We start from the raw sequence: 25,019 nt of genomic DNA, 5'->3' as shown, positions 1-25,019 counted from the left end.
ATTTATAGAGCCTCTTCTGTTGGGATTTTATGTCCCTTGCTAGGTGTAATTAATTTTGTGCCTTAGCTTTTCTGATTTTGTCCGTACACACTTGAGCTATTCTTTTGGACTTCACAATTTGTTCATGTTTCCACTTTCCCTAAGACTGGCGCTCTCTGGCTGTACGTATCTTTGCTTTTGTGTTGTGTGTGCCCGATGCATAATATTGTATCCAATACTTTTGCAATATTACTTCAGAGTAAAGTTTGTACTGTCTTCCTTTTTTCTTTGGAAAAACACCTGGCTTTACTTACTTGCACTCTTTGTATATCCAATGTCTTAATTCAATTGAGTGATTTTATTCTGATGGGAGGGTTTATTCATTATTTGCATCAGGGAATGGACTGTGGCCCATTGTCTCCATATTACTTTAAAGCAAATCAAGACAACTAACATGGAGTGACCTGATTCAGAACTGGAGAATTTTTTATTTAAATAAAGCCAAAGAGTCTAGTGCTGGAATACTCCTTACCTGGCCAAAGGTTTTAAAACATCACATTGATAGCTCTGAACATGATTAAAAATAGAACAAAGTTTCAAATATATATAAATAGATATAGAAGAGCACAGTCTGCAGGTGAGCAGTGATATGCCAGAAAAATCTAACAATATTTTCTAATTGGTTTAGAGGGAGCCAATATGACAGTGTGCACTAAAACATATTGGAAATCAACTATTGTAAAGAAAAGGGTAAAATAAATTACATCTGGAGTGCATGTGTAATGGGTGGGAGGAGAACAAAGAAAAAACACAAAAAAACATACAATAGTACCACAAGTTCACTGTCAGTGATATGACAAATTTGGAACCAAGGAAGCTGCCTGAAACTTTCTGAAGAGTTTTAATCAGACAACCAGAAAAAAAAAAAGTCAAAAGCTTAAAAGATCCCCCAAAGGAAAATGAGACATTAAAAAAGAAAAGAAAAAAACAAAACAAAAAAACAAAAAACAAAGAGTAATTACATCTGTGGTTAATTTTGTAGGAAGATTACTAATTGACAAGGAAGCGTTTACAATAGCTGAAATCACTGGGATTAAATGTTCTCAGTCAGATAAACTAGGGTGCTCACTTTAAGGTGTTCATCGCAGATGCGGTAGAGTGTAATTAGATACTTTGGACACAGGTGTCCAATAAGAAAGTAAGCACAGCTAAGCTGATGAGCTGGAAGGGCATGTGCAAATTCTTTCTGCTGGAAGGGCCCTTTCTGCTAAAAAGGAATCTCTACGTTCATTACAAATATCATCTCTATGTCTTTTCCTCGGAAGGATTCCCTGGAAAAATGTAAGACAATAGAAACTGATGCTAATGGAACCCTACTGTTGAAAGAAGCAAGCAGCTGGGCTTCACTGCCTGAAGAAGAAGTGGTGCTTTGGGGTTGCTAGAGATTTAGTTTCACTACACAGGTACTTTAAAGTTTTTAAAAAAAGACATTTTTATATAAAACAAACACAATGAAATAAAACAAAATTGTCATTATTTGCAGAACAAAATACACACACAAACCCATCCACAAACCCACAGAAGTCGTGCAGGGTATCAAAGTGTCTAAATGGATAAATAAGTAAAAACATAACCTATTAGTATAAGGGACCAATATATACACACTAAACTGCAAAACTATGCAATAATTTCATGTGTAATCAGACATCCTCATTATTCCCCAAAATGTTTCTATTAGACAGTCATTTTTTCCATTAATGCAGCAGTAGAGTGCTCGCTAAGCCAGTCTATGTACAAGGTAGGAACTGCAGATTTCCATTTTTTCCAACAAACTCTTTTGGCCACTAAAATAGTTACTGCAATCTATTGCACAATGTTAACTGGTAATACCTACTCATTCTGCACCCTTAAAACATACAAGTTTGGAGAAGGAAAGATAGTGGCACTCAGTTTGAGAGAGCACTGAACATGGCATTCCAGAACACATGCATTTTTGACAAGTATAGAGTATGGGCAAAAGGTTGACATGTGACTGTTTGGTAACACACAGTGAGTGTGGGAGATGTAATCTACCCTTAAATGTTCTGGAGTCCAGTAGTCCCTGCTTAATATCTTGTTCTGGAAGAATCACAAGGATAAAGAACTTGAAGTATCTTTCACATTAAGCTAGATATCCTCCCAGGTTTCTGTTAAAATAGTAAAGGCTAAATTCTTTCTCCCTTTTTTTTTTTCTTTGCAATTGAGATTGAGAGATTATTACAAAGCAGTAAAACACCTTAATTCCTACAAAGTGATTTGTTTCCATATTTATTAACATGTTCTTCTAGAAGTGAGAGAGTGAAAGAAACCAGTTCTTCCCTATCCTTTCATGATTCCTTGAGCATTGACACTGAAGAAGGAACTGTGAAAAAGTGGTAGCTGATATTTGTTATGCATGTAATTGAATGAAGACCAGTCTATCATCTCATATTATATAAATTTTTTTTTTGGTACATCCTTTGGCTATCCAAACTGTCTTAAGTGTGGATTTTGCCTTGATCCTGATACACCAGGTTATCCCATAATGGTATGAGAAGAGAATTAGTAAAATCAGATTGCTTTAATTGTCTCAGCAGATTGCAGGATGTCGCATGTAGATTGGAAGACTGGATTTTTCCTCCAGGGTGGGGGTAGCTTCTTAAGGTATATACAAGAAGAGAGGAAATCAAACAGCAAGCTAAGCTTTTTTTCCTATCTCAAACCAGGCTGGTGTGTAAACACAGCCACTGGAGGGGAACCACTACATTTGAAATGTTAGCTAGGTACAAATCTAGCAACCCCATATCTCCAGTTTCTCAGGATTTTTTTTTTTAAGGAACTTGTGTGACAAGCAAGGCTATTTTTTATCCCATATAAACTGCATGATAATCCAATTAGTTGAGCAAAGAGTGAAGGAGGCTAATGATATAAGTCAATCTTGGGCAGATATTCATTTTGGGTAAATCTATTCTCCCCAGCAAGAAAAGAGGGGGGAGACACCACCTCTCTACATCCTTGGAAACCTCTTAATATGTAGTCCGTATTTACAGAAACAAGATTTGTCCTAATGTTCCAAAAACTAACACTTAAAGAAGTTATTTCCTTGCATATTGAAAATGGAAAATGCTGAAACTGAAAGGATCTAATCTTTTGAATATATTCGTTGCTTGCGGATTTATTCAAGTTAATACCAAAACTAGGGATCTCTCAAAAAAGTCAACTACATTCAATAATGATGGGATTGATGAGGCTAAAGTCTTCAAAAATGCCATCAGCATGTACACTAATTTTGTATGCTTTCCTGTTTATAGTCACACCTTCAGTGGCTGAGTGCTGACATATGTCCATTGCCAGTGCTTCAGGAGAGATTAGGGAGATGTGAGAGGAGGCAGACCTGCCGGTGTCCCTCTTTCTAGTTGAAATGTGGGAGAAATAATTTCTTTAGTTTATAGTGAAGTGAGGGGAGAGTTATAATATACCTGAATTGGGTCAGTGTATTGGTCCAAATCTGAATATTTTAGGTAAGTATATTAGATAAGGTCATTCAACCCTACCAAAGGCCTTCTCTGCATCTAGAGATAAAGCTATGGAGGGAACATCTGAGCTTGCTGGATATAGTGTTTTTTCTTGTATCAGCAGCAGCCAATCTTCCTTTAGAGAAACTAATCTAATCTACATGTATAATTAAAATCAATTAATTTTAAAGTATACCCCAAGTAATCATTCTACTAGCCCTCCCCGAAATCCTGACTGTGGCCCCATGCATAGCACTATGAAAAGAATAGATAGGGTGGGGCAAGAATTGGTGTCTCATAGGCTCAATCTGAAATTCTAGATCTGGCTCTATTCATTCACATTTTTTAGTGCTTTCTGCGGATGACATTGAACTAACTGCTGTTCACTCAAGCAACTACCGGGAATGTCAGGAACAGCTGTGACAAGAGAAACTTCCCCCTTGTGCTGCTCCCCCTGCTCCCCACCAGTATGGCGAAAAGTGCATAGGTAAGGAATTCTTTATTACCTCTCCATATGCATTTGACTATTCCAGCAGTGCATAGGACATATAATCTAGGATAATCTAGAAAGGATATTCTTGTGCTAAAGGCATTGGATTGTGATTTAGAGCTGGAGTTGAACCCTGATCTCCCAAGAGACTTCTGTGACCTTGCACATGTCACTTAATATCCTGTACCTAAGTTTTCCTGGTCTCTAAAATAAGGATAGTACTTGGTCTCTCCCACCCTTTGTCTTGTCTATTAAAGTAAGCTCTTTAAGGCAGGGACTGCTGTTACTAATGTTTATGTACAGCACTTAGCACACTTGGGCCTTGATTTCTGGTGGGGGCATCTTGGCACTAAATTTAATATCATTAATAATAAAACTTCTGCTGCACAGTACAAGCCTAGCAATACATCCCCTCTCAACAACAGAGCCTACATGTCCTGCTCAGAGATTAAAGACTTGGTACTCTGAGGGAGTCTGGACACCCCCCCCCCATTTGCTCCCCCACCCCAACCTTACTACCACAGGAGAAACCTGTTCCTCCTTATTTAGGAGAGACTCACCTCCCATATTACCAGCAGTTTGGACAGATCTACTCACTTCTCAATAATACAACTACCCACCCACCACCAGAAGGATCTGCTCTTGTTATTGTGAGGAATAGCTGCCAGGTGACACTTAAAATAATCTCCATGTGGTGCTGGGGAGTTGGAAGTATGGTGGGTTGCAAGGGGTTGGAGTAAAGGATAGATAGATCCTTGGTAAGGAAGAACACAGAATTGATTATTTATGGAGAGGAAGTATTGCAACGAAGGATTTGTTTGCAGGAAGGGGGAGGGGGAAGTGTTGGAATGACTGATTTATTTCGAAATGAAGAGTATTTTATGCTGGAAGTGTCACATGTATCCCTGACTGAGGTAGAAAACTTAGATAGCCTATCACGAATACCACTCTCTAATTTAATGGAGACATACTTTTTCAATCAGATGTGACCAAAATAGCACTAAATAAAACTCAAAAAAGTCCCCTACAATTAGGTTTACACTGATAAGCATTCTCCAATCACTGAATCTTAAAATCATATTTCTGCCTGAACACAGTTTTAACCTTTTATTATTCCAAGCGACATCTATGATCAGTGTAATTATTAAACAAGCAGTTCTGTCAAATGCACAAACTAAGAGAAAAATAGTCAGTTTCACTCCCTGCTCCCCAGTCAGTGAATCATTTCCCCTATTTTAATATCACTTAAAAATATTTTCTCTGAAGAAAAGGTTATTGTAAATCCACACAACTTGGTGGGGGGATCTTGGGACAGGTGTATGTGACTGAATGTACCCCTGTATTCACATCCAAACACACTATTGTAATAATATTGTGCAAAATATGCCTTGCAAGGCATCATTTGAAAACAAACAGCTCACTGGTCAACAATATCATAGTGAAATGTATGTAGGAACATTTGTAAAGTTATGAACATAAACTGAAGTTATGACTAAATTGTGCTTGCCAGAAAAGTCTGGGGGAGGGAGGGTAATCTATTTCTCAAAGAGAAAAAAAGACAAACTGACACCTCTAGCCGGGTGTCAAAGATGATTGCAATCATTGGTCAAGTGGCATTCACTGGCAGTGAAGAGGGACAGGAACAGATTGAGTTGCATTTTAACCACCATCCATGAGACTCCATGCCTCCATCCTCACAACTGGAAGGAACTTCATCTAGAGGTACCCCCACAAAAATGCATTTTCGAGAGTGAGAGGACTATAAAAAGGGAGGTGCAAAACTGTCCAGGTACTCTCTCTCTTTTTCACCTTTTGGACTTAATGAGAGATTTTGATTTGAAAATTTCATTTAGCAATGTTGCGGTAAACCTGTGGTAAGGATTTAACCAAGCCAAGTCTTATGCTACTAGGAAGCATTTTATCTTTATTTCTCTTGTAACCATTTCTGACTTTAATACCTTGTACTTGTAACTCACTTAATCTCTCTGCAGTTAAATAAACTTGTTTTATTTTTTCAGCCAAACTAATCCAGTGTTGTGTTTAATCTGAATTGTTGGGTAACTCCAGTTTAAATTGGAAATGCTTGTATATTGACTCCTTAACAGGGAAAAACAGACCTCTAATGTCTGAACTGCCCAGGAGAGGGCTGAGTGGGTGCATAACACATGTTTTTTGGAGAAAATCAGAGACTGGGAGTATGTTGAGGTCACTCTGCAGGTAATAGCCAAGGCTGGAGGAAGCCAGAGTGCTGCTGGCAGGCTGCAGCTATTCATAGGCACTCGGTGTGATCTGCAGCCTCTTTGGCTGTTTGTGAGGAGCCCAGGTCAGGAGCTACACCAGCAAAGCATTGTGAGCCACCCAAGGCTGCAGAGCAGTAGAGGCACATCCCCTCACTGGTCTGGATTGTACCACAGAATTTGACAGCATAGGGGAAAAAATACAGATTTTCATTTCAGTTTATTAGATGTCATTTTAGTGACTTCACCAAGTTTCTGTAACCCTAAGAGGAGTATTAATGTACTAACAAGAGATGGCTCTCATTCTAGAAAGCTCCAAGGCAACTTACAAAAAAAAACCCTGCATACTGGATTTGAGCCTTTTGTTGCCAGTGTGATCATTTCACTTTTACATGACTATAGCTTAGTATATAAAGGAGTTAAATCATAGTGTCAAAAACAAAAATAGAAATATTGAGAAAACATAAAACGTGCCCTTACAATAGCAAAAAGCTGACCTAATTAGGCTAGCTTCTCTCCCACCAATTAACTTTGAGTAGTCTCTTAAAGAGCTAAACAACAAGACATATAAAATGGATGTTAAATTCAGACTCATGGAAAGTCACATACAACTAAACTTATATCCTTGATTCAAAATCAATACAATAAATAAAAGGGGTTGCCACATGTAGACAGAAAAGACTCTATTCAAAGTGTCAATTCATGAGGCCAGACAATTCCCTATATTTCTTCTAGGGCTATTTCCACACTGGGATAAGGAAATGTTGGAAGTTTTTATTTGCTATTTTGTTGCCTTTCGTGTGTGTGTGTGTGTGTGTGTGTGTGTGTGTGTGTGTGTGTGTGTGAGTGAGAGAGTGTGAAGGCGGTGAGTTTTCTTCTTCATCAAATTGGCACAGAGTTCTGCCTTGAAAAGAGGAGGTTACTCACCCTATGCAGTAACTGACTTTGTTCGAGATGAGTGTCCCTGAGGGTGCTCCACTCCAGATGTCAGTGCGTCCCTGCGCCTTCACTCAGATTTTTACAGCAGTACTCGTACCGGTCGTGCACGCACAGCGCCTGCCCTCCCACCCCCACTCTGAGTGTACCTTAATAGTATGCGTGCGCAACTGGTCTCCTCAGTTCCTTCTCTACAACAGAGGCTACCCCAACTCTGAAGTAGAGGGCAGGAGGGTGGGTAGTGGAGAATCCACCGGGACATGCATCTCGAAGAACATCAGTTACTGAACAGGGTGAGTAACCTCCTCTTCTTCTTTAAGAGGTGTCCCTGCGGGTACTCCACTCCAGCTGAGCCTGTTTATTTTGTCCATAGAAAACCTTCAGAATTTAGGATTCAGGCTAGATGAGACTGCAAACAAAGTGTAAAATACCGAGATACATATTAACAGAGAAAGAATCTTGTCTAAGAATACGAAGGACTGGAAAAGCCTGAAAAATGTAATCCATTATTTTGAAAACAGGCTGAGAATAAGAAATATCACATTGCTTGGAGTCCCTGAGGGCAGACACTAGCGGCACTTTTAAAGAACAGATTATTAAGGTGCTGAGGATGGACAACTTTATTTCCTTCTAGAATGTGTTGCAAGAAAGAAAAACCCACAAAGAATTAATACAAAACACCATCGGTGCTCTATATCTCAGTTTGTTTCAGAAGTCAACGGAGCACATGCATCATATACAGCAATTAAAAGATAATACCACCTAACATGAAAAGGAATGACACACCAGGCAAGAGATAGCTAAACTTAGGGCGTCCTTAGGATAAGGACCCAACATATAAAAAGGACTTAATTGCTTCAGTATACTGTATCTTAATTAAAAGTGAAACTAAAAAGGATAGATGTGCTGTTCAGAGCATTGGACAGGTGGAAAGAGCAATACACCATTTGAAGTTCAGCCTCAAATATTTCTCAAGTGGTTACACTAAAAAAAGCACACCCTTCTTCTCCCTCCCAGTCTGGCCACATCACGCCAAGCATGCCAGCCATCTGCAAAGCTCTGAGGCTTTGTGCCCTACAAAGCACCCTGTGTCTCTTGTCATGTCAATCTAGATTAACATTATCGTGCAATTGTGTAAAACATTATCTAGGATACTGAACTTTGGATTAAAAATGTCATATAGGAAAAAGCCATTTTACATAAATATATACATTTTCTAAACTTTGATAGCTTTGTTTTCACTCTTTTACAATATTTTAATAGGCTTTCAGAATTAACAGTTGGAATCATGCCATCAGACAGTGGAGTCAAAAATGCCACTTTCATCACATAAATTGTTTCAAACTACTGTAATAAATGGATAAATTATTTTTTTCTATGAAATTTAAAGAAAGCTTGGTCCTGATTTAAAAACAGAAAAGATATTCATAACTGAATTACAAACCTCCAACTACAGACATGTGAGAAATCCTGACAGACCATTCCCTATAGAAGTAGCAGCTGATGGGGGTACTGTCTATACCTACGCGCTGGTTCGGCGGCAGGCAATCGAACTTCTGGGTTCGATTTATCGCGTCTTGTCTGGACGCGATAAATCAAACCGAGAAGTGCTCCCCGTCGACTCCGGTAATCCTGCGAGGAGTACGCGGAGTCGACGGGGAAGTCTGCCTGCTGCGTCTGGACCACGGTAAGTTCAAACTAAGGGACGTCGACTTCAGCTACGTAATTCACGTAACTGAAGTTGCATACCTTAGTTCGAATTGGGGGGTTAGTGTAGACCAGGCCTAATATGTGCACATATTTACTTGTTATTCTTGGGGCTCTTAGTGTTAACTACAATTCAGATTCTTTATTTCACTATCCCAAAATCTTTTCCATTAGTACATACTGAAGGAAAGTATCCATTTAGCAGAACTAGTCCATTTGATTGTTGAAATGCCAGAGTGCTGAATAAAAAGGACAACAAAAGCAAAACAAGAACTTGACTTACCCCATTTAAAGGATAGGTTTTCCATCCTAGTTCTCCAATTGCAGCTGTAGTATCAAGCAACACCACTAGAAATAAAAATATATGTATATATATTAGATATTTATTTGTTCTAGACATAGAAATAGAGCAAAATAATTTAAATACCAGGCCTGCATTAATTTGGCTAATTCTACTTCTTCAACACTGGTTTAATCCCACTAAAGTCAATGCGGTTGCTTGGCTGTAACTACTAGTAGAATTTTAGCTTTGTGTTTACCTTTCATAATTAAATCTCAGAAGATATGACTAATTATATGAAAATTCAATCTTTTCCTACAGTGTAATTTAAAAGTGTATTACTCCGTTGTGGTTATAACTAGATATGCCTGAATGAGGAAACCCAGTTCCAGACGCCAGCCCCACCTGGAAATTTGGGAAAGTTTTCATTCAGATGTGTTTCTGGATTCAAGCTTTGTGAACTTTAAAAATGAAGAAAAGCAGAGTTTAAGTCATTTCCACATTTTAAAGTTAAACGTAATTGGGGTAAAATGCTAAGAAATAATACAATCAATCAATATAATACCACCACCATTTAGCTCTAACATAGCACTTTTCACTGGTACATCTCAAAACCACTTTATAAAGGTCATTATCTCCATTTTATATGTCATCATTTGTAACTGAATCTGTAGAACAATAACAAAACAACTAGAGAGTCTGACTATAATAAGTTTTGCTAGTCTATTTGGATTAAGTGCTAAAAGATACTATCATTTCCAAAATGTTGTATACTGTGAATCTTTTGCAATTTTCATGTATAATTTTTATTATATGACACGAGGTTTGGATATCATTACACTGACAAAGGTAATAAAAACTTCTTTTCGAAAGGATTTTTGGGTTTATAGGTGTTCAAATAAAAAAGCATAGCAAACTGGGTTTCTTTCCTGTCTTAATTATGCAAAAACAACGCACAATTCAGAACTTGTAAAACTGTCAGTAAATTCAGTATCTTGAGATATGCCAGATTGTACCTGTACTAATCGAAGAGTTATGTTTGACCTTATGGTCCCATATCAGAATCATAAGCCAAGATTGAGATATAAAATTCATTGTTGACTAGCACTGTTATTTCTATTTCCCCAGTTATGGTGTTTTTAAAAAAGTATCAACCAGGTTTCTGAGAAGAATATTTTTTTAAGTTGCATCCTACAGTTCTCTCTCTCTCTCTCTCTCTCTCACACACACACAGTGAACAGCCAGCCTAGCTCTTTCACAAGTACCATTTTACTTTTCAACAGCAAGATCAAAGTTGAGGTACTTATAAGATACAGTCCTGGTAATATTGGGTTGTTGTTACTTTCATCACACAAGAAGGTAAGATTTACACTTGTTGCTACACCCATGGCTCAGAGCAGATGAAGTTCACACCCCTGAACAGCTAGCTAGGAAATGAACTATGCACCACTCATGTCTTATTTGTTTGTGGTAACAACCCCATGGTTCTCATGATTTTCCAGCTGTTCTAAAGGGACAGTTAAACCTCAAGCAGTTCACAGACTAAGCAGGTACAAAGAGTCAGCAAGAGGGAGTAACCTTTACTTCAGTTGGACAATACCCTTGAGTTTGAATTGCTTTCTTGAGTAATGGTTTCTGGGATCAAACCAAGCTATACATGTAATGAGTATCAACTTTTCAAAACTAGAGTATATTAATCATTGAAATTATGATAGATTTAGATTTACATCTTTGTAAGACAGATGCATTTGTTTTTACAATAATCGCCATCACATAATCGAGTTCTGATTAAAAAAAAAAATACCTTTCTGTCATGGGCAAAAAATAAATAAGGTGTGAGCTCCCCCAGCAGAACCTGAAGTATTAATTAAATAGTAATCCCTCAGAGGCTCTAGAAAGGTCCCAAACCATCATCCACTGAATTCAACAAGAATTGGATGAGGCTCAAAACTACTAGCGAGAGTTACATACACACAACATCTGTGTTAACTTTAACACTGCTCTACAGCCAAAATGCTTCTGAAATAAATGTAGTCAAACTTTACTAATTCTGGGTCACTGAGAATGAAAATGATGCTTAAAATTGTTGATTGGCTCTAGTTTTCAAGATATGCGATTGGGTCAGTATATACAACCCTTGACTTGGGAATGGTGGAGGATAAGTGAGTTATAAAGGGAAGGGATCTCAATTTAAACGAGAAATTACTAAAATACATCTTTGACTGGATCTATGAATAAATCTATGACTGGGTTTGGACAGTATTTGCTTTTTAGGCAAAACAATGAATGATGCAATCTGAAGCTGGTATTGCATCATACATGATATGAATTGCATCATGTTATTCCTAGAAGTCATGGATGATGCGATCATAACGAAGCTTACATCACTCTGCTGAACAAATTGCCCTATATCAGCTCTAGAAATCATACAGTGTCGTGCTCTCTTATTTGTCAGTGTTTGATTTTGCAAAGGGACACATTTCTGTTTAGCCAAAGTGAGCAGAGATGCCTCGTACTTGTATGAACAGTGCAGATAACTTCTGCTATGTTTGTGGTGAAGTGACTTTTGCATCACAAAAGCGCAGTATAACCACTATAGTTAAGAAAGCCTATCACCTTTATTTTGGCTGCAAAATTGGAGATCAGGACAAGAGGTGGGCCCCACACATATGCTGCAACACTTGTGCAACAAATCTTCGCCAGTGGTTGAACAGGGAAAGGAAATCTATGCCTTTTGCAGTGCCAATGATTTGGAGAGAGCCAACAGATCATACCAGCAATTGTTACTTCTGCATGGTGCCTCCAGTTGGGAAAGGTATGTCAAAGAAGAAAAAGTGGACTGCATTATCCAAACATTCCATCAGCTATACGCCCAGTACCCCACGGAGAAGGACTGCTGGTTCCTGATGCACCAGAATCATTCTCACTTGAGTCAGACAAGGAAGAGGAAGAGGATGAAACTTCTGGTCCTGAACCATCAATGTCACAGGACCCACATTTTCTCCAATCCTCCTCCTCTGAACCACACCTCGTAACACAAGGTGAACTGAATGACCTTGTCAGGGATTTGGAACTACCCAAGAGTAAGGCAGAGCTGTTGGGCTCCAGACTACAGCAGTGGAATCTCCTGGCAGGTGATGTTAGGGTTTCCGTGTTCCGTGACCGTCAAAAGGATCTTGTCCCATTCTTCTTCATGGAAGGTGATCTTGTAGCCTGCAACAACATTGATGGTGTGATGGCAGCCCTCAACATCGTTCACGATCCAGATGAGTGGAGACTGTTCATTGATTCATCGAAGATGAATCTTAAAGCTGTTTTACTGCATAATGGCAATGTTTTGCCATCAATTCCAGTTGGTCATGCAGTCCATATGAAGGAAACCTGTGACAACATGAAACAACTTTTGAGGTGCATAAACTATGACCAACATCAGTGGCAGCTTTGTGGCGATTTGAAGGTTGTTGCTCTCTTGCTTGGTCTGCAGACTGGATACACAAAGTACTACTGTTTTCTCTGCGAATGGGATAGTCGTGCAAGAGATTCCCACTACATCAAGAAAGGTTGGCCACTCCGACAGTCATTGGAGCCTGGGAGGAAAAGTGTTCAGCATCCACCACTTGTTGAATCAAGGAAGATTTTGTTACCACCCTTACACATCAAGCTGGGTCTGATGAAGAACTTTGTCAAGGCCATTGACAAAACACAAGTAGCTTTCAAGTACCTCCGTGGAAAATTTCCAAGGTTAAGTGAAGCTAAGATAAAGGAAGGGGTCTTTGTTGGTCCTCAGATTCGTGAACTTCTTCGAGATGATGCATTTGACCATGCACTGCGTGGCAAGGAAAAGATGGCATGGAAAGCTTTCCAGTTAGTGGCAATAAATTTTCTCGGAAACAACAAGGCAGACAACTACAGGCTGTTGGTGGAAAACCTCCTCAAGGCATACAAAAGCCTTGGTTGCAACATGTCGCTAAAGATACATTTTTTGCACTCTCATCTAGATTTTTTTCCACCGAACTGCGGAGCAGTGAGCAACGAGCACGGCGAGCGATTTCACCAGGACATTGCAACAATGGAGAAACGCTATCAGGGCAAATGGAGCCCATCAGTGCTTGCATACTATTGCTGGACAGTGACAAGAGATGCTCCATTGAATGAATACAAGAGACAAGCCAAGAAGCGCCCAGTAGACACTGAATAGGACTAAACTATGTACATAATAGTTTTTTGCCTTTTGTTTCATAATACATTTTATTGATATAACCCTTTTGCTGATTTTTAAGTGTTACATAAACAGGACAGTTGAAATATTATCATGTAAAGCAACCATAAACACATGAAAAGACCTAGGTTTACAATTTATGATTAAAGCTCTACTATCTACACGATATACATAGACATAAAATGTAAAAACTGAAATATCTTAGAAACAGTAGCCAATCAGTTGTTTTAACTGTCATATTTGAATTCAGCACATCCCAAAACACATAAATAGCACATTTTATCTCTGAAGCAGATGACTTCTCAAAAATTGTAGACCAGTGATATCATTAGTGGAAAAGGATCAACAACTAATTAGCCAAAAAATAAAGTCCGGAAAAAAAACAAAAATTGTCAAATAGAAAAGGAAAAAATATAAACATGTAGTAGTTGACAGTATTAGACTATCACTAGAATAGTAAAATAAAGATAAAAACCAAAACTAGGATATAAATGAATACGGTAACACTGAACAAAAGTTTTTTTTTTTAAATTACCCATTACAAATACAAAAAGCTGTAGAGGTATTGGCAAGTCAAACTTAATGTTTTAGTAATTTTTCCTATATGATGTCGTCAGAGGATTTAACCATTAGCTGTCCATTAGCTTATCCCCAATATCGCTAAGCAAAATGGACCATCTACATGTTATCTGCTTCCCAAGTGGAAGCTTTTGTGGCACTCTCTGCTAGGAAGGCCCTCTGAAGGACTAGGATCCATGAAAAGAAGGAGTGGGAGGAGAAGGCACATTTACCTATTTGTCTAAATTTTTTCTCTAACTCAATTTTGCTCAGTTTTCCTTAAATTTGACAAATTATATCTTTTCCTCTGTTTGCCTGTATCAAATGCAGTCAGATCATGATCACTGGTCCATAGGCAACCACCAACTTCCAGTCCACCGATGAATTCATTTTCAATCAGTCAAGGTCCAAAATAGATTTTCATTGTACTGGGGGCAATACTTTGTGTTAGAAAATTTACTACCAGCTGCATTAGATCTCCAGCATGTGTCTTTGCAATGGAAGTCCCCCATAATATATTTTTTTCTTTCCACACATTCCAGGCAGGTACTTAAGGAGTAACTCATCCTGTTCTCTGGTTTGATTTGGTTGTTTGTTACAAACACCTATCAGTACCCCTTCCTGGACTCTGTTAGTTAGCACATTGACTCATATGCATTCAAAATCCTGTGGTTCTGAGTTACTGATAATGGTGTATTTAATGTAGAGGTCCAGTTTCCACACATCATCTTTTACCAACTCTAAACAGGTTATGTAACCAATGATATAACCAATGATTTTAATTCCAATCATGCAAGTCATCCCACCAGGTTTCAGTAATGCCAATTACATCTTTAATGAGAATTTTCAATCCTTCTTGCTTGTTACTCAGACTCCTAGTACTGGTATATAGGCAAATGAAAAATTTCTTATCTTTTCTTTCCACACAAGTAGAATCCGTTCATGACACCAATTTTTAGTTTGTACTTCATTTACCTCGTAGCACATACCCATTTTGAGGTTTGTTTAATACCCTCGTGGCTACTCTGGTTAACCTTCAAATTAGAATATTCGCCCCTAGCCTGAGATACGTGTGCCATCATCTATCCTACTGGAATGTGTCTTGGTTTTCCCCAAACCAAAACCTTCAGTCACACAGCCAATGGTTCACCAGTATTTACTGCCTTTTCTTTTCTCTTACTTGTGGGACCTGAAGAATCACCAAGAAATCATTTGGACTTTCCTCTTCTTCAGCTCCCTTTCAAGATTCCTGAAGTCTTCTATAATCTGTGTAGTTCCAGGTCACTTTTTCCAATAGGTATCAGCAGTGGAATGTATCAGAAAACTTTGTAATTCCATCCAGTCTTCCAGTTACATATTGTATTTTTGCTCCAGGAGGACAGAACGCAGTCCTGTTGTCCTTGTGCCCCTTGCTGAATTGTCTGCCCACTTATCTTAAAATAGATTTACCAATGACAAGTATTTACTTTCTTGGGTGGCTGAAGAATCTCTCCATGGCTGCTAGCTTCATTATCACAAGGACACCCACCAAATATATTCCCTCTGGCTTTCTGTTCTCTTCACCCAAAAAGAAGTTCCTTAGTAGTAAACTCGCTAAGTATCAGATAACAATTCCATACTTCTAGCTGGGTTGAGCACCTCCTGGTTCTCTTTCCCCTTTTGGAAATAAGTCACTATTCTGCTTCTTCCATTTCTGTGCTTTGCAGTTCCCTTATCATTGTCTCTCTCCTCAACCCCCCTCTTCCCCCGCCCCCCCCGCCCCATGTGGTATCTGTGGCAATGATTTCAGTGTCTGGTTGTTCAAAAAGTCTATTTTCTTGGATGTTGTGTGGTGTTGAAACTTACATCTTTCTAGTCCCACCTGCTTATGGTTAGTTTGATCATGATCCCCCCGTCTTCTCTTGACTCATCCCTCTGGCCAAATCACTTTAAATTTTCTCCCCTGCCAGGCTATCCATGCAATTGCAGGATAAGGGCCCATTTGAAGTACTACAAGAATTTAAGACTTTCACCTTTTTAAATACCCTTCAAAAATTGAAGCTCCAAGTGTTAAAGGTCAAGAATTTGGATGGGTTTATGATTTTCAGGAAGGAGCAGCCCTGGCATAAAGAAAAGTCTATTTTTATGTTCTGTTCACTACTTTGTAGTTTATTTTTAAATAATGTATTAAAAGAACACTTTTTTAATAAAAATAGCATACACAAAGGATTTTTTTTTTTAGAAAAGTGAGAAACATAGTCAGCTTTAAAGATGAAGCATGGATACTTCAATGGCTTTTTGTTTTGTTTTTTAGTGAAGAGAAGTCTGCTGCTGTCTGAACTCTGAGAAGCATACTGGACAGAATTCATCTTTGAGGTAGCCTCAGTGATCTAACTAGAATTGCACCTGAGACTGATTTAGACCAATATATTTACCCTCTAAATATAAAACTGAAGTGTTTTGACCCGTTTCCCTCTCCCCCTCTGCATCTTGTCGCCCTCTTCCCCAAGAGAGCTGGGGTTCCAAAACAGGCCGTCCATCTCCTAGGAAGCTCCTCTGCACAGTGGGCTAGTATAGAAGCCATAGTCCCCTCATGATATTTACATGGGTGTTAGGCTCATTGGGTTTATGTAATTGTGCTATTAATATTCCTGCCCTGTCTGATGCATCCATCTATAACTTTAACATCTTCCTTCCCAACATCAGGAGCCTGTCCATATGGCCATGCTACTGGTGGTTGCATTTATGAAGAGGCTCAAGTGGGAGCAGCTGTCCCCATGTGACACCCACTGTACCAGCATAACTTTTACTCAGCACACCTCTTTTTCCAAAATCACAAGTTTAAGCCCTGTAACACTCAAATTCATGCAAATATTCCAAAGATAGGGAAACAATCAAATGAATTATCAGTTATTGACATACAATACCAGTCAGTTTAAAGAAACTAGGAGCTTGCCCAACCATGCAGTTTTCATATTTGATTTCATGTGATGCCAACACACACCTTGGGTGTCATCTCTGTATATTCATATGGGCCAAAGAATGCAAGTACGCTTTGAAAGTGTATTTGCTATGTAGAAATCTTTGATAATAAACTTGCACTGAACTCTTTTTGGGTTAATAATTACAATAAGCCTACCAAGAGATAGTTTTTTTTAAATCTATAATTTTTACTACTGTGAAAACTTTTGCCAGAAGAAACTAGTACACATTATGTTTTCAAGAATCCCAAATTACTGCCTGCTTTTCCAAAAGACTAATTCATAAGCATAACAAAATTGTAAAAGAGGATTGCAAAAAATCCTATTAAGACAGAGAGACAGTCAGCCTGTTAACTTGTGGATTGCATCTGCATTTTCAAGCTTTCCTTGGGGGTGCAATGGAGGAAAAATAACGTGGGAGAATAAAGTCTTGCTGGGCCTGCCACATGACACATTAGGCCTCACATGGGGCCTGGGGCATTAGGCCTCACATGGGATGTGTTAGATTGCTGCATACCAGAAGATGGGGGAGTTGGTCTGGGGATATCTGGTACATGAACACAAAAGGGACTAATTCCTAGTCATGTTACAAGCACCCGGATTGGATACCAATAGGATCTGAAGATAGAAACCTCAGCCGGACAGCACAGGACTCTATCATTTGAGCTAAAGAAGTAATTCCCTTAGCTGGTAGAAGTAAATTGTTATCCTTTACTAGGCTATTCAGGAAATTAAGTTCAGGATGAGAAAATATGTTCTCTGAAACAATGTTTTGTCTTAGTAATAAAAACTGAGTGAATAGCTAAGATATTCCTTTGTGGCCTTCATAGTGCTGTGTTGATTTCTGTTAAGCTAATATAGATCACAAGCCCAGAAACTAATACCACAAAACAGCCTGTGTCTTATGACTTATATTTTTCAAAACTTCTGGTCTCCAGCGTGGGATTTAATGAGGTCAATAGCTATATTGGATATGAACATGAGTTCAAAATCATTGTAATGAAGCCATTTTCCCTGCAGAAAAAAATTGGTTCTCACCAACTCTAGTTGACTTGCTAATCATGGTTATGTTCACTTCAACAATGGGCTACTGGACAGATTTTTGTAAAGTGAACACGAGTATCTGAATTTTGTCAGCATCATTTATAAATTTGAGAGTACATTTCTATTAGGAAAATTAGAAACAAGTGAATTATGGACAAAGTTTTTCCAATAAATTTGTAAGGCTAAAAATATTCACTGTCTTTGAACTCAATCCAATCCAATTTGGGATTGGGAAGGAATTTTCTCCTGGTCAGGCAGAAACCCTGGGAGTTTTTATGCCTTCCTTTGCAGCATGGTCACTTGCCAGTTTAAACTAGATTAAATTGTGGATTGTCTGTAATTTGAAGTCTTTAAATCAAGAATTGAGGATTCAGTATCTCAGCTACAGATTATGGGTCCATTACAGGAGTTAGTGGGTGAAGTTCTATGGCCTGTAATGTGCAGGAGGCCAGAGTACATTATCATGATGGTGTCTTCTGGCCGAAAAGTGTAGGAGATTGGGACATGTTGATATGTCATCATCAGTCAGATTTAACAGTCTTCTAGTTGATTTTAACCTTGTGGACTCTCCATTCATATTTGCATTTGTATTATAATATTTTATTTCAAACATTAAAGCCATTTGAATAAAAATTAACATGACATGACTAATTTTTAAAACTAATTTTAGTTCTGACAGAAATATAATTGAGAAACCAAACAATATTAAACTTTAATATAAACAGGTAAAATGTGTTTAATGTTTTTCAGAGTGTGTGTTCCTATGCTCTTCCTTTAATTAAAAGCCAAGCAAAAAAATCTGAACTAGTTACATTTATTCACTGACACTTCCAGAGCGGTTGCCTCATCTCCACTTGTTTTCTAGGGGATCCTCCCTACTCAAGAGGGTGCTTCAGATAACTTCCCACCAAATCCCTTATAGGGCTTACAGAAGAAGGTAGTGAATAGCCCAGTGGCGTGCTCTCTCCTCATTGCACATGTGACCCCAAAGAGGGCTCTCCACGCGGTTCCAAGAGGGTGTTAATTGGTGCCGCACAGGTGGCTGTTGCTATCACCATATGCATGACTGCAGAGGTCTATCAGAGTGTCCCCATTCAAGAATGAGCAAATGGTCATGAGCACTTCATGCACCTTGAGCTGAGTTGCAATCAAGAGGTCTCCATGCTGATTAGTAGATAACCTTCACTCTCAATGTTACAGTAACTGATCAGTAGCTGTAGGCAGCTCTTCAGTTCTCTTTACACTTATTCCTCTGAACTGTTTGCATCATGGTAGCTCATTTCAATATTTACCCTCTGACACTGGTCCCTTTGGTACCCACACAGATTGCTTTTATTGTAGCAAATAGATTTTAAGTCCATTTCAACTGACCTCTTACAGCCTCCATTTATTGCCTGCGTATATGAAGGCTAATTAATACTATTTATTTACTTTTTTGGACACAATTATATAAGAAAATAAAGATTCCTGTTACATCTACTAGGATTTAAATTTTCCTCTCAAAATATTCTGCATGCCCCTTATCAGAAGAAGAGTGTAAGAAACATCTGTTTCCATTTGCATAACCCACATAACCGCCACATGGGAATGCAGGGACGTCTCTTACTCCTCACAGCCCTGGGGCAACACAATAACCTTGAGAGGGAAAGATATGACCCTGAACCCTGTTAAATCCTGGTCTGGAGATCTGGATTACTATCCGTATGCTCCAACCCATGAAGGGTCAACAGCAACGGGCCTGCTCTTTGCACTACAAGAAGCTTTAAGTGGCCAGAACGCCTACCAGTAGTCCTTTTGGGACAGCCCAAGGCAGAACGGTGCATCATGTCACAGTGGCGCTCACACAGAGTGCAATCAGGGACTGACCTTTTCAATTTTATGTAGTCAAAGATTTAATGAACAAAAAATTACTCTTATTTTTCAGTCTATAAACCAATTTAGTTAGCTAAATTTATCTAGTACCATGATAAGTAAATAAAAAAAATGTTATGCCTGAAAATTGTAGGCCTTTGATGTTAAATGTACAATATCATTGCTCCTGCTTTACAGGCGGGGAATCTGAGGTACAGCTGTGAAGTGATTTGCCCAAAGTAGCACAACCCATCAGTGGCAGAGCTGTGAATAGAACCCAGGTTTCCTGATGCCCATTTTAGTGTTTTGTCACACTGCCTCCAACAGTTAAAAATAAAGCCTTCAGTACGTTTGGATGAACTGGTGTACAAGGGGCAAAGACAGTGTACCCACAATGACATTGTACAGAATTGGAGCTACCACTCAGAAGTCACCCAGGAGATGTATGAATGATCCAGGAAATACACCTCTTGGAGAGTGAAAGAGTATTAGTATTAATTACAACTGTACCCAAAGTCAGGGCCCTGTTGTGCTACGTTTTGTGTCATCTTATACAAGGACATGTTGTCTTAGCACTTCAGGAAGAAGCCAAGCAACATATGAAGGATGGGAGAAGAGGAATACAATCAAAATATGTATTTTTCCTGCTTGCTTGAGGGTTAAAGCTGGCTGGCAAGCATTCATACTGCTGTCAGCAGCATGTACAAGTCAGCAGGCAACAAACATCTACTGGGAGAAGCAAGTGTGGTTTTCAAAGTTACCAGTGTAGTGAGAAAAATAAGTCATTTTAACTCACATGACTTCTCTGATTTAAAGCAGATATCTGCTTTAAAGACAGAAGTCTTTGATAAGCTTAAGAATATTTTGTCTCATTTCCATAATTTTAAAAACAAATTATGTAAAGGCGAGAGAATAAATAAGTTACAGGGAATGAAGATGAAGGAAAAATATAAAGCAAATGTGATATGTAACAGACCTCAGACCATCTGAGGCAAACGTTAACAAGAACATCAGCTATATAAAATGCTTAGCTTAGTATCATTTTTACTGCAGAGCATTAGGAGCCCACCAAAAACAAATACAATTGAAATAGCTATGAGAGTTGCTCACTCATGATAGCTAGCTCCAGAAAAAGACTGGTCTTATTCTCATGACCCGTTTTAGGAAATATCCACCTACCGAGTCAATTTAATGTTTCTCAGCTTTGTAATCCTCATTCACTGAGCCAGTCTGTCACTTTCTGCTAACTCTTCATTTATAATTTACAGTGTTAAGCACCAAGCCTTCACAGCATGAACATTTTATAGGTGCCGGGTCAGGCTGTCAAACTGAAGTACATGCTAATAATTGGTAGCTTTGGTAGCTCAGTCTCTTTATGTACCATGTAATATCAGCATGAGGGCTAAAATTGTTTATATAAACAATCAGGTTTGCAATGCTTCTAACATTAACAAATAAATGACAGTTATGTCATTTGTAGAAGATACGGTTTTGATGCTCTTACCAAAAACCCAAATTGCCTTGCAGAATTGGACAGCATGAAGTACACAATACTAACACCTGCAGAGTCTGAGCTTTAGCTTTGAATGGTATAATGTAAAGGCACATACAGGGAGTTAACTTTGAAATCCTAAGAGTCCACTGTTAACTGAAGAATATTAGAGACCTGAGAACTTCATAGTTCATATAGTCTGCCCATTATTATGCCTAATCTGTTAAGTAATCTGTCTAGTATTTACTGATGTATAATTATTTTTTCCTATTACTGTAACTAAATATTCCAATAGTAGAAAAAGCTCTTTCTAGTGATGTGAAATCTGATACAAAGCATTTAATAGACCCAATTTCCCCATACTACATTCGTATACTTATTTATTTGGGGGGAAAATGTGAGGGTGCTGATACAAAGAGGCATTTTCAACATCTCATATCGTACTCCATTGCTTCTTAATGTCCAGTAAAAAAAAACTCCAGAAGAATTAGTTATACATGCAAGTGAGTACTTGTTTTAGTAAGGATCATTTTTTTTACACTACTTACTTAAAAGATTTGTATAAATATTTCTAAGATAACTAAAAATAGACTTTTGTAGCAAGGAGTCTCTTGTAACACATGGGCTGGGAAGGCATTTCTCAAACTTCCATTTACCTGTAATTAATATGTCTGGGGCATGGTGATTATGTAGGGAAAATGCAGCAAAAATATTGCATGACTACCTTTGGAAATGCAATAGTAGTGGTTTGACTTAGTTCAAAACAGGGCTTCAAAAGGACCACTTCAGACTTAAGTACCTCTTACATAACCCAGTGATGCAAGGGGAATGTCACTGAGGATTGCTGGAGTGGTGCTGAGGAACTTTAAAAGGCAATGCCAAAAACAGACTGTATAATACTGCATCAACACTATTAGCTGAGGACTTTGAAACATCTAGATTTGTATCACTGTGTTAGCAATTAGAATTAAGAATTTTGTATTACTCTGTTTGCAGGGATAATTTTTTTTGCTGTTCCGCCTAGCAAGTTATTTGAAAAATGGGGGAGGGGATAAATAACCCTTCAATTGTACCAATTAAGTACTTTCTTAGATGAAAGAACAAATATTATAGCAATTATGTTTGCCTCCAATCAAAGAATGAGGTGCAATGGAAATGCTTAAGATATCAGAAGGAATTTAGAGATGGGTAAGTATTTTTCTTGTTGAAATGCAAGAGTTGTGAAAGAGTAGCCAATTTCTCTATGACATAATAGTATATGAATAATTACCGCTACCTCAGCTTTGACTTCCAAACCATGGAAGTATGCTTGGGGCAGCAAAAAAACTAGAGCCGCCCCTGCATACCCCTAATCATTTTTGTTGCCCTTTTCTGAACCTTTTCCAATTTCAATATATCTTTTTTGAGATGGGGCTACCACATCTGCATGCAGTATTCAAGATGTGGGCGTACCATGGATTTATATACAGGCAATATGATATTTTCTGTCGTAGTATCTATCCCTTTCTTAATGATTCCCAATTTTCTGTTCGCTTTTTTGACTTCTGCTGCACATTGAGTGGATGTTTTCAGAGAACTATCCACAACGACTCCAAGATCTCTTTCTTGAGTGGTAACAGCTAATTTAGACCCCATCATTTTACATGTATAGTTGGGATTATATGTTTTCCAATGTGCATTACTTTGCATTTATCAACACTGAAATTCATCTGCAATTTTGTTGCCTAGTCACCCAGTTTTGTGAGATCCTTTTGTAGCTCTTTGCAGTCTGCCTGGGACTTAACTATCTTGACAATGTGGCGAAGGAAAACATGCTAGTAAGTTGTTTAAGTGCCAAGATAAAAGTTGATGAATAAGGAGCTGTGATAAGCATAATAGCTATGGAAGTAAGATTTTTCCATTCTAGATGAAGCCTTAGTATTAAAAGGAAGTTCTTTCTTAGCGTGTCCATAATGTCTCCTACTCCTACATCTCCAGAGCTGATAAGCAAAACAGATGGAATGAGATGTCATGATTTCCTATCATAGAGCCCATCTTCCCACTACCACATCCAGGACCATAGACAGACAACATGGGGCATAACACCTCCTCTACACTTTCTTTTCTCCCTGTCCCTGCAGTTTCTGTATGAGCATACAACACACCGATCAGGTGCTCTGCATTCCTACAGCAGCTCCTCCCCTCACATACAAGTAGGGCTTCTGATTTTCAGTTTTAACTGCTAAACAGACAAAACACCCAAATAAAAAAATAGGGTTTGTCCAACAAACACTGGAAATGGTTACTTGTATCAAAGGCCTTCACTATATGGAATAATAATGCAGACAATAGGGATTTGATTTCTAAAGTGCAATAACTTATTGCACATTAGTTAGCCCATGTAGACCCTGTTGGTGTGCACTCAAGGTTCCCCAGTACTAACGTAGCTTGAAACAGTACTACATTAAAGTGCACTAAGGAATATTAGAGAGAGATTACTCAGTACGGTAGTGTGATATACATTATTCATTATGGTATATACACAAGAGAAAGATGTGAAAATGATTTTTAGACATCTACATAAAACTCAAAGTGCTAAAAATAAACCCTGGTAAATGAGATGAATAAACTCTAAAAAACAGAAGCCCTACATATAATAAGAAAGGAAGGGATTCAGGAATAGAATGAGCTGCTCTGGCTTCTCTTGTGACACTCACTACCTAGCTAGGAAAGCCGTAGGAGCAGAACAGATATCACATTGACTCTGCCTTTTCCTAGGGGAGTGCCCTCACAAGCATACAGTGATACTGTGCAGTCAGAGGAGGAACAGGACTACTGGGAAATAGATCTGGGCAAAAAAAAATTGCCCAGAATTTACCCCCCCACACCCAAAAATGCAGATTCAGATCAATAAAAAACATTGTGAATTTGTATAGATTTTGCTAAGTTAATTCAGTTGAAATAAGCCTAAAAGAGAAAATTCAAAGCACATTTTGTTTTGACATTTTCAAAACATGTTTGGTTTTTCAATTCAAAATTATTTTAGTTGAAATTTTAGTTCATTTAAAAAAAAATTAAAGAACCTTTCAAATTTTGTTTAATCAAGTGTTTACTTTTGGGTTGAACAAAATATTTCATTTGACCCAAGTTGAATTTTTCTAACTTTTTGTTTCACTGGAAATTTTGAAGAATTTTTCCAAAACAATCCCCACACTACCCCAGTTTTTCAGAATGCCCAGCAAACCAAAGGAAAAAAAAAAAAAAAAGATCAGTTTGACACACAGCTCTACAATGAGCCTTGAATGATGAGGGTCTGGGAGAGAGAGAGAGACGGTGGATCCTCTGAGAGGTGTGTCAGGGAGAGACGAAGCCCTGGTCTACACTACGAGTTTAGGACGAATGTAGCAGCATTAGATCGATTTAACCCTGCACCCATCCACACGATGAAGCCATTTTTGTCTACTTAAAGGGCTCTTAAAATTGATTTCTGTATTCCTCAGGGGATTAGCGCTGAAATTGACCCTGCTGGGTCGAATTTGGGGTAGTGTGGACGCAATTAGATAGTATTGGCCTCCGGGAGCTATCCCAGAGTGCTCCATTGTGACCGCTCTGGACAGCACTCTCAACTCAGATGCACTGGCCAGGTAGACAGGAAAAGCCCTGGGACTCGCAGCAGCAGGGCCGCCCAGAGGATTCAGAAGGCCTGGGGCAAAGCAATTTCGGGGGCCCCTTCTATTAAAAAAAAGCTGCAATA

General features: G+C 38.5%; 1 protein-coding gene across 4 annotated transcripts in view; it reads right to left on the bottom strand.

Moving 5' to 3' along the window:
* EPHA6 (EPH receptor A6) overlaps positions 1 to 25,019 on the bottom strand; it is an 872,804-nt gene that overhangs the window by 818,987 nt on the left and 28,798 nt on the right. For all 4 annotated transcript variants that reach the window (XM_054046132.1, XM_054046149.1, XM_054046139.1 and 1 more), the window contains exon 2: positions 9,166 to 9,230. In XM_054046132.1, the coding sequence (XP_053902107.1) occupies positions 9,166 to 9,230 (65 nt within the window). The remainder of the gene's footprint in view (positions 1 to 9,165; positions 9,231 to 25,019) is intronic.

This window comes from Malaclemys terrapin, chromosome 1 (assembly GCF_027887155.1).
Source record: "Malaclemys terrapin pileata isolate rMalTer1 chromosome 1, rMalTer1.hap1, whole genome shotgun sequence".
NCBI lineage: Eukaryota > Metazoa > Chordata > Testudines > Emydidae > Malaclemys > Malaclemys terrapin.
The sequence above is the reverse complement of the archived record's forward strand: the minus strand, read 5'-3'. Positions and strand labels throughout refer to the sequence as shown.